The following is a 10065-nucleotide window of genomic DNA, read 5'->3' as shown; positions in this document are numbered from 1 at the left end:
CAGGCCGAGAGGTGGGGACGGGGCCGGCCCTGGGGCTTCTGCTGACGGGGCCATGGCTGTGTTTCCTGGAAGGTGCACTCTCCGAGGACCAGCCCCAGAACAGACAGGTGGACATCAGAGAGACCGTGGTGCCATTTGCTTCTAGGACTGGGGGCGCGGGGCCTGGCTAGGGCAGGGCGGCCTCTGGAGGAGGGTCTCCTTGAGGGGCCTTGGCCTCTGCCCAGGACTCTTTCATGACCAGTAGGCCGAGGCCCCTCACAGGCGGCTGCTTACTCTCCCTCAAACCCCATCTGGAAATGCCCCAGCTCCCAGGAACTCCTAAGGTCTGGGTCCACCAGGTGCCTTGGCTGGAAGCTATTGGCAGGTGCCCCGTTCTTCTCGTCCATCCTGGGTGCCTGAGGACACTGGACTGGTGTCCCCTGGGCCCTGGCTGCTGACATAGGGGTCCCCTACTAGCTCAGGTCCTGTGCGTGGTGGGAGGTGGTGCGCCGAGCCCCTATGTGACCGGAGTCCTCTGCCCACGGAGCAGGGGCCCCAGCACACGCGTGGGGTGCTGGGTGGGGGCGGCCTCACCTACAGCGCGGAGGCCCCAGCCGGGACAGGAGGGACGGCCGCCTCTCCTCCAAGGCCTCCCCTTCCTCCGAGGCCTTCGCCCCTTCACCTCCCTCTCCGTACCAGGAGGTCCCCGTGGAGGTCAGGGAGGCCTTCCTGGCCAGGGAACCACTTGAGCGAAGGCGGGGCCTGCCAGGCTGGTGGGAGTGTGTTGTGAGTGTTTGTCAGGCGTAGTTGTTGGAACATGATATGACACGCAGAAGATGGAGGTCCCACCACGAGCGGCCTTGATGTTGCCTGAGGAGAGGCCTTCCCCCCACTCCTTGACGTGGGTGTGCTGGGATGGGGCCCTGTGTGTTGCCAGCCTCTTGCTCACTTCGGGTGCCGCTCCAGTGGGCAGGGAGGGAACTTAAAGCTCCTATCACACCCGCTAACATGGCGGCCTGTGTTGGAGGCCCCTAACCCGACCTGTTAGGTCGCCAGCAGGAGAAATGGTCAATCCGGACCTGAGTGGTGAGTAGCCATCCGCTGCTTGTGAGTGTGTGTCATTGCTTGTTCCAGATACAGGCCCCTGTGTACGGCCTGGTAGCTCTTGGGCGTGGGTGGGGTGGGGTGGCCTGGGAGGGGCAGGGAGGTGGCGGAGAGGCTGGCAGCCTCACTTGGGTGGGACTCGGGGCTCCCCTGGGTCTTGGGACGCTGTCGGAGCTTGCTGTATGCCAGTGGTCTTGGTGGGGCAGGGGGCACCTGGGCATAGGTGGTTGTGTAAGCTGTCTCTTGTCTTGACTTTCCACATTTCTTGCAGTGCCATGCGGTCATCACCCAATATGTCAGTCAATATCAACTTTCTTTCTTTTCTTTCAGAAGACAAAAAGGTTTGTATTGTGTTTTTTAAACTCTTTTTTCTAGGGAGGTGGGGAATTATCACCCAGGTATTTTTTTGTCTTGTTGGTCCTCTTGGCCTGAGAGTGGCCTCTCTTTTCTGGAAATGGGTTTAAAGCCCCTTCTGGCTGGGTTGAGGAGGGGGACTCAGTGACGCCAGGACACTGCTGTCCACTGTGTCCAGATTATGTCTGCTGTGCTGGCATGATTGTGCTGGCAGTCCCACCGGGGCTGGCACCTGGTTAAGTGGGGGCACCTTGGTGGGCGTCTGGGCCCCTACAGTAGGGCACGGCTGGATGGTTCGGTGACGAATTTGACCTTGGCCGAGAGGTCATCCTGTTGCCCCTCCCCCTGCATAGGTGATCTGGGGGTGGGGCAGGGACTGGGCATGGCTTCCCCACTGTGCCCCCAGGCCCTGCCCCAGGGAAGTCCTTGCCAAGGGATTCGGGAGACCCCAGAAGCACATTACCCGGGAAAGGGGGATTTTAGGAACCAGAGACCTTTGGAAGCTGTGTCTTGTTGCTCCTGAGGTTCCCCTCCCCTCTTCTTATCGCGCCCCCACCCCCCCCACCCCTCCATTGGGTGATGGGAGAACAGGCCTAAAGACTGGGCAGCTACTAGCCAGGGCCAGCCAGCACATTGGGAGCAGGGCCACTCAGGGGGACTTGGGGTTCTTGGAGATGAGCCCCTGACCTTGAGCCCTGGGACTTGCCCCCTGGGGAGAGACCTGGGCTGGCTTCTTGGGGCTGCTATCAGGGAATGGACAGGAATGGGGTGGCCTGGGCTCCTGGGGCCGCGGTGATGGTGGCTGTTTATGGGGGTTGTTCCTGGCTCCTGTGACAGTAGGTGTGCAGGGAGTGGTGGGGGTGGAGGGCCCGGGGGGAGAGGGCAGAGGCCACCAGTCCTGGCTCTGTTCTTGACCCCTTCTCAGCCACCATCGGGTCACCTGCCCTCTTTGGGTCTTGGTTTCCTGAGTTTATTCTGAATAAGCGCTCGGGTTGCGGTGAAGGACAGGGACTAGAGAATGACTTCCGTGGCGACAGCAGCTTCGATGGGTCCGAGTGACAGACGAGGAGACCGAGGCTGGGAGAGGGGTGCAGCCAGTCAGCAGGGGCCCAGGGGCGGGGAGAAGCCCAGAGGTAGAGTGGAGCCCCTGGCTTTGAACCTGGAGATCCTGATCATGATCTCTCAGTGCTGCCACTGGGGTAGATGCTTCAGACACATAGACACCCGCCCACCAGGGTGGGTGGGCGACGACCAGTCCCTCCAGGGGACCAGTGAGGCACAGGGCATGCAGGCCAGTGGGGCCTGAGGGGGCGCAGAACTCTGGGGGTGGTCCCTGAAGGACAGGGCTTTCCTTAGGAGTGAGGGCAGGCCTGTGAGGGGGTGGGGAGTCAGGCCCCTGCTGAGCCCCTGACCGTTGAACCTGAGATCTGCTTGGTGGTCTCATGGTGCCACCATCAGGGGTAGAGCTGAGCTGAGAGGGCAGCCTTGGGGTGCATGATGTGCTCCATGTTGGACCCCTCCCCAAGTGGAGGTTCCATGTCGCCCACCAGGAGTGGTCTCAGTGTGGCGGGGGTGCGGGCACACTTGTGCTCTGGGAGGCCCAAGGGTGCAGCTGTATAGGGGGGCCCTGCAGCTAGTCAGAGGGGCTCTGGGTTGGCATGGGCCGGGCTGGGGGTAAGTGGACCTTGAGGGCCTGAGTGCCCCCTCCCTGCCATCCCCATTCACCCGGGACCCCCTCCCAGGGCAGTGCACCCTCAGAACAGCCTTTCTGCCATCTTTAGGGCAGTGTGACCTTGACCTTCTCACTGGGCGTGATAGTAGGAGCATTGCTTGAAGCCGAGGCTCCTTGGTTTGCAGACCCTTTGAATTGGGGGGGAAGGGCCCAGCCCACACCCCACCCCCCATTTATCTTGTAGGAAAATTTTGGACTTGAATTTCTGGGGTCCTTAATCCAGCCCCGCGGGAAGAGACAGCTCCCAGGGTCCCTCGCTGCACCTGCCTCCCTCAGACGGAGTGCCAGGTGCCGGGTGGGCCTCTCTTCCCCGCCGCTGCCCCACTCCATGAGCTTCCCCTCCAACCCCCTGCCCTGCCTGCACCCCATCCTGCACCTTTGGAACAGACCACAAAGTCAGATAATCTTTTATTCTGCTTTATTTTGCGGGGTGGGAAGGGACGAAGCGGGCAGGGCTGGAGGCGGGGTCTCCTCCCCGTGGCAGAGAGCGGTGGTCTGGTAGGAGCCCTCTTAGCTACTCAGCACAGTCCGCTGGCTGTCTCAGTCTCTCAGGCTCCCTCGGGGCCCCTCCTCTTGTCATGGGCCTCCGGGCCCCTGTGCTTCAGTGTTGGGGCGTGAGGGAGGGAGCCCCACCGGGCGAGGTCACCCCATCAGTGTTCCGAGAGTCGTGGGGGACTCCTGAGGATGTGAGTCTGGTAAGTACTGGTACGTCGGGACCCTCTGTGGAGCAGCACCATCCAGGTGAGAGCCGGAGGTCAGGGTCAGACAGTGTCAAAGGAGCTGGACCAGACTGAGGGGGGGCACTGGTGGGGGGGTGGGCACTGCTTTGCAGGGAGGCGGGGGTGGGGGAGGCAGCACAGTACACATCACAAGACGTGGGAGGGGGGTGGGGCCCAGGGGAGCAGGAGCACCGCTGTGGAGGTAGAAGAAGTCAGTGGAGCACCCGAGGTCAGTGTCCCAGGGTGGCCCAAGGCGGCCCCTCGTCACTCCAGGGGGTGGTGGGTCCCTGGCATTTGCTTGCTTGGCTGCCTCTGCTGTGCTGAGTTTTCACCTGGCCTTGGGTCATGGGGTCATTTCCTGCTCATCACTGCCCTCTTCTCATTGATCTCATGCCCAGTTGCAGACCTGGCACCTGGTGGGTTAAGACGGAATTGTGTAGCCCTGAGCTGGCTATGGGTCTCTGATGGTGGAATAGTCCGGTTGTTGATCCGTTGGTACGGAAACTGTTGCTGGTTGATGAGTTGGTTGAGTGCCCTTCTCAGGTGGTTCCCCCTGGGTCACGAGTGGCAGGAAGTGGGTGCAGGGTCTGAGCGAAGCAGGCTGAGGCACGGGGAGGTGCTAGAGGGAGGTTCTGTGGGGCGGCGGGGTGGCGGGGAGGAGGCGCGCTCAGTCGAGGTCAGCATCCTCGTCGGAGTCGCTGGGCAGTTCCTCCAGCGTGGCTCCTTCTGTGGGCGGGCTTGCCTCGACCAGGGTGGGCAGAGCCTGGGTGTAGACAGTCGCCAGGAATTCGGTCAGGGCCCTAGCCATCAGCTCCCGGTGGATCATGATGGAGCCCCCTTCGGTGCTGCGGATGAAGGGTAGGTGGTGGCTCAGGAGGGCCAGGACCTCGGTCTCGGTGGGAAGGTGCTGGAGGGGCCTAAGGGCACCCGTGGTGGGGCTCAGGGTCTCCCACACGTCATCCTGCGCGTCCTGCGAGGTGTCTTGCAGGCCGTCATGCAGGCTACACTGACGGAAACGTTGCAGGTCGTCTTGCAGGGCTTCTCGCAAGACGACATATTCATCACCCTCGACGTGCGGTGCCAGGGAGCGGGGTGGACTCGGGTGGGTCTGGGTGCCCTCGAGGGCAGGGCCCCTGATGCTGAATAATTGGCACAGCATCTGCCAGAACCCGGGCGTGATCTGCAAGCCCCGCAGGGCGTGGAGCTGCCTGGGGCTGGGGTGCAGGAACAGCTCGGCCAGCTCCTCCGCTGGGAGGGCGTGGGTGCCGACGAGAGGCGGCATCCGGGTGAACAGCTGGGTGATGGCGGTGGCGATGCCACTGCTGGTGAGGAGGGATGTGTCCAGGAGGAGGCGCAGAGAGCGCCGTGGGAGTGGTCGGGCCAGGTCCGCGGCAGGCGCGGGCAGCAGGGCTGGGCGGCTCCTGAACCGCAGCATCACGAGGAGCGCAGCCGTGGCCAGGAGGTTCTTCCAGAACAGGAGCCCTCGGTAGAAGTGCAGTATGACTGCCCTGATCTGGGCCATGCTGAAGTGGGCTAGGAGGCTGTTGAATATCTGGTCCATGGGTATCAGCGCCAGGAACTCCTGCTGGAGGTTCCGCCTGTTGGGCTTGTCTGGGTGAAGGGCATCTTCACTCTCCTCTTCGTCCTCTGATTCTCGGGAGTGATCCCTGGGGGGGGCTCGCACGGTGACAAGCATCGTTGGTCTCGTGGTGGTGGCGGCACGGCGCTGCTGGGCCCTCTTGCGGCGGAGTCTCTCCTGGCGGGTCAGGGGCCGGGCGTCCTCCGATCTCGGCATCTCCTGGACGTCAAAGTGGAAGTGGGCAAAGAAGAAGACCCAGTGGCCGGGGAGAAGTACGGTGAGCCTGTCATTGTTCAGAGAGGCTAGATCCTCCTTGTTGAGAAGGATCATGATGGGCTCCTCGGTGTTCTCCAGGTAGCGGCACCACACCATGAAGGCAGCCCGGATTGGAAGGATCTTCATCTCCGCCAGCGAGGCCTCCACCTCCATCGGGGAGATGTTGCGAGAGTAGAAAGCGCAGCACAGTTGCTTGCCGGTCCGCTTGTCCACTTGGATCAGGCTGGCATACAGGGACGTCTTGGTGACGCCCGTCTGCAAGTAGAACTGGTTCTGGGGCTTGGGGTGGTGGAGGAGGGGCACCTTGCGGAACGCCCGCCTCAGGCCCTCGAAGGCTTCCTGCTCCTTGTCCCCCCAGTAGAAAGGTAGGTCGGCCTGGAGCTGCCGCACCAGGGGCTCCGTGATGTCAGCGAACCGTTCCACGAAGTGCCGGTAGGGGAAGGCGAATTCCATGAGGTTTCGCAGGGACTTCCTGGACCCAGGGGTGGGGTACCCTGTGATGGTGCTGACGATGCTCTTGTTGAGTTTCACCCCCTTGGGGGTGATGACGAACCCCAGGAACTCGGCGGTGTGCCGGTGGAACTGGCTCCTCTGTAGGGAGCAGTAGACGTGGTGATAGCGGAAGCGGACCAGGACTTGGCGGACGTGCTGGTAGTGTTCCTCCTGGCTCATGGAGTAGACCAGGACATCTTGCCCGTAGGAGACGACAAAGAGACCGATCATGTCCTTTAGGATAAAGTGGATCACTCCCTGGGGGATGATAGGGTCTGCGCAGATCAGGAAGGGCTGGTAGCTCGCCATCTCTTGGAGCTCCATACCGAACGCCACTTTCCATACATCTTCTGTCTGGTGTATGTTCATGCTTTCCTCCACGATGGTCCCACGCAGCTCCAGCTTGGTGAACCATGTAGCTCCATGTAACTGATCGAACAGTTCTGGAATCATCTGTATGTAGTCATGCCTGCTGGTCAGCATGTCTTGCGGGTCCCAGAATTCCTCCTGCTTCGCTTTTTCTTGCATCCCGGCACCCACAGGTTCCCACGGCGCAGTGGAGGCGCAGTCGTAAAAGGTCTCCTCGCTTTGATCACTGTCTCCAGCCTGCTGAAGCTCAGAGGGCTCTGATTCAGAAAGATCATCGGATCCGTCTGAGCTTGGCTGGTCGGAAGTCTCCTCATCTGCTTCCTTCGGGTTAAACACGTCGGCCAGGTCGGAGTACTGGTGTGGCAATCCAGGCAGCAGGCTTATAGCATGTTGTTCCAGAGCGATGCATGGTGGGGGTGGGCGGAAGCAGTTCTTCAGGCAGTAGGGAGAGTGGAAGGTGCAGCGGCCTTTGGCCCAGTCGATGTCGGGGGCATGGAGCTGGAGCCACTTGATGCCTAGGATCACGGAGAAGTTGGATGAAGCAACGATGTCGAATTCCAGGGACTCTTGGTGGTTCTGGTGCAGACACACCAGGGGTTCGGTGTAGAGCCAGACCAGTTCGTTGCCGATCAGCGAACCGTCCGCGGACTGGACCGACTCTGCGTAGGGCTTCTGGTAGAGCTCCACATAGTGCTCTTGGGCGAACCCCTCATCCATGTAGTTGCTGCTTGCTCCTGAGTCAACCAGGGCCTGGACCGCCACACTGTGGTAGGGGTTCACCCTCACCAGGAGCAGCAGGAAGAGATGGTTGCGTCTAATGTCAGGGTGGGACTCATTGGGCAGCCAGGTGCTCACCGTCCACCTCTCGGGAACAGGTGAGTCGAGCCAGGTCAGGTGCCGTGGGCGAGCCTCCGGGGGCAGCCTGAGCATTGCCCTTCTCTCGGCCAGCTTGTCCTCTATCTGCAGGACCAGCGCAATCAGGTTGCCCAGTGAATTCGGCTGTGGGATGCGGAACAGATACTGCCTGATGTCTTCCTTGAGCCCCTGGCACAGGTGGGCCTGGAGGACTTCGTCTGGCCAGCCCAAGGTGGGTACCAGGCTCTGGAACTCATTGATGTATTCAATGGCGGGGCGATCCCCCTGCCTGAGGTGGAACATGGCATCTTCCGCTACCCGCAGGGCCTGGCGGTACTCAAACGTGTCGTTCATGGCTTCCAGGAAGGCCGAGAAGTTGTCAATCACGGAGCTTTCTTTCTCCACCAGGTCTCTGGCCCATTCCATAGCCATGCCGGAGAGGTGACTGATGATGTACCCCACTCGCAGGCGGTCGTTGCAGAACACCGTCGGGTAGCTCTGTAAGATCAGCTGGCAGAGCACGATGAACTCATGATACTCTCTGCGATCCCCGGAGAACTGGCTTGGGGTCGGCAGTTGGCCATTGTTGATCGCGTTCATCAGGATCTCTTCCGCCACTCGCTGCTGCTCTTTGAGGTCTTGCATCCGGAAATACAGAGAGATGATGGACCTCACCATGCCCATGACCTCCACCGTTGAGCTGTCTGGCTCTTGGGGGCCCTCATCTTCATCCGATTCGGCCAGGTCAGTGTAGTAGTCTTGGTCTTCCTGGGACTCCCATGGGTTGTCCTCTGCCTCTTCCATTCCGCCAGGTGCCCCACCGAATGGACCCCCCTCTTCCAGATGAGAACCCTCGCATGACTCCTCCAAGTCTTGGAGTAGGTCATTGGGTGGATCCTTTACTTCCCTATGTGGGCCACTGGATGGCCCCTCCATGTCTTGGCGGAGATCAATGGGCTGCTCCTCCATTCCCTGGGCCGGGCTGCCGGCCAGCCCCGCCGCCTCTGCGCCGCTGCTTGGTGGTATCTCCACGGTGGTGTTGGATGAGCCCTCGGAGGACTCCATTTGTTTTGATGATGGATTCTTACGCTCCATCATCGTCTCAAATGAGTCTTCAGAGGGTTCTATCATTTCGTCGGATGGAAAGGAGTGTTGTCTGAAGACTGGTAAGGTCGTGACGCGTCTGGTCAGCGACTGGGATGGCAGAGATCAGAACCTGGGGCTGAGGAGGCGGGGTGGGAGGAAAGGCAGTGGTTTAGGGTCTCACGAGGTCAGGGTCTCTAGGACAAGTCAGACGCCCACCTAGTCTGAAGCTGTGGGGAAAACCTCCCTGGGTCTAACTTAGGGCATCCTGTGGAGACAAAAGATCCTCAACACCCCTGACCTTTGCACCTGATCTCCGAGGCTTATTCTGCCTGTCTGGCCTGCCTGCTTTCCCCACGGCTGTGAGAAATTCACAGTTCATAAATTCTGTGGCTTGATGGGCCCAGAGCAGCCCCGTGGCAGGCAGGCACCTGGCAGGATGCACTGGCCGCTTCATTTCAAGCCTGGCACACAGGCCTGGTCAACTTCCCTGCCTTTCTTTGGTCACCAGAAGGTCACAGAGGTCACACCTCAGTGCCATGCGAAGCCGCCTCTGGCAGGCTGGGCCCCCTCGGGGCTGAGGTGGGAATCTCCAGTAGAGATGCCTACTGGTTAGCAAGTTCAGGGCACGAGCAGAAAATGGGCACTTGGCTGCTGTCCCGTCAGCTGGGTCAGCTGCCCGAAATAGCTCTTATTTCTTCTCCTAGATTCAAAGGAGATACTGGGGACAGGTGGAAGCCGTGATCTGGATTCTGGCTTTTCTATTTTTTTTCTCTCCCCCCAGAAACGTTTAGAAAATACCTATTGTCTGCCAGAGACGTGTCATTTGTGACTTAATTCTGACTTGGAATTTTTGCTGATTTTTTTTCTCTTTCACCGACTTCCAGGGCTGAATTTTCTCCAGCTCTGAGCTGTCGGGGGAGACCTACAAGTCATGCCCCCACCTCTCCTAAAATCTCCACTCTCCCAAGACTAGCCCTCCTTGTCTGCAGGGGTTTGGGAACTTCAAACATCTGGCCTCAGTTCCACTCGTGCAAAAATGTTTACAGACCCTCCGATCTCTTTGCCCCAGTGGACTCCCTTCTCTGTCCTGGGCTGGTTTCCCTCCAACATTGGGGTATAGCTAGTAGGGCTGGGGAAACAAGCTCTATATTCAACAAGGCCTGGGGGTGTGAGGAGGGCATGAGATAACCTTGACATCTGAGTGACTGAAGAATTGATTTTGGAAAATCTTTAGTGGGTCAAGGCTGAATTGACAGAGATGTTTTGGTTGGGATTGTTAACGTGCTTTTCTGGTGGAGCAGGGCAAATTGAGTTCTGGCTATCCAATTAATTAGCTCTACAGTTATCCTTCTTTAGGCATTTAACACTTTTTGTTGCTTCTCGGTTTTCTTTTTAGTCCCCAGCCAATCTATTTAAAAAAAAAAAAGCATTCCCTAGCGAAAAACTCCTCATTGGCTAAAATCCAGCCTTTCCTACATGATATGCTGCTTCTCAAAATTAAATGCATTCTTGTTAGCATG

At 59.5% G+C, this 10065-nt stretch overlaps 1 protein-coding gene across 1 annotated transcript; it reads right to left on the bottom strand.

Annotated features, from left to right (window-relative positions):
• Positions 1 to 2208: 2208 nt before the first annotated feature.
• Positions 2209 to 9965, bottom strand: RTL1 (retrotransposon Gag like 1). Its single transcript, XM_081549698.1, has one exon. It carries the CDS (start codon positions 8588 to 8590, stop codon positions 4556 to 4558), a length of 4035 nt encoding a protein of 1344 aa, XP_081405824.1. The 5' UTR covers positions 8591 to 9965; the 3' UTR covers positions 2209 to 4555.
• Positions 9966 to 10065: the final 100 nt, after the last annotated feature.

The sequence above is a fragment of the Giraffa tippelskirchi genome, chromosome 12, assembly GCF_054371585.1.
Source record: "Giraffa tippelskirchi isolate mGirTip1 chromosome 12, T2T-mGirTip1v1.2.pri, whole genome shotgun sequence".
In the NCBI taxonomy this organism is placed as follows: Eukaryota; Metazoa; Chordata; class Mammalia; order Artiodactyla; family Giraffidae; genus Giraffa; species Giraffa tippelskirchi.
Note: the sequence above shows the minus strand (reverse complement) of the source record. Positions and strands in the feature narration are given on the sequence as shown.

Excerpts from the sequence above, each read along its gene's own strand:
- RTL1 (XM_081549698.1), bottom strand. The coding sequence starts at position 8,590 with ATGATAGAACCCTCTGAAGACTCATTTGAGACGATGATGGAGCGTAAG.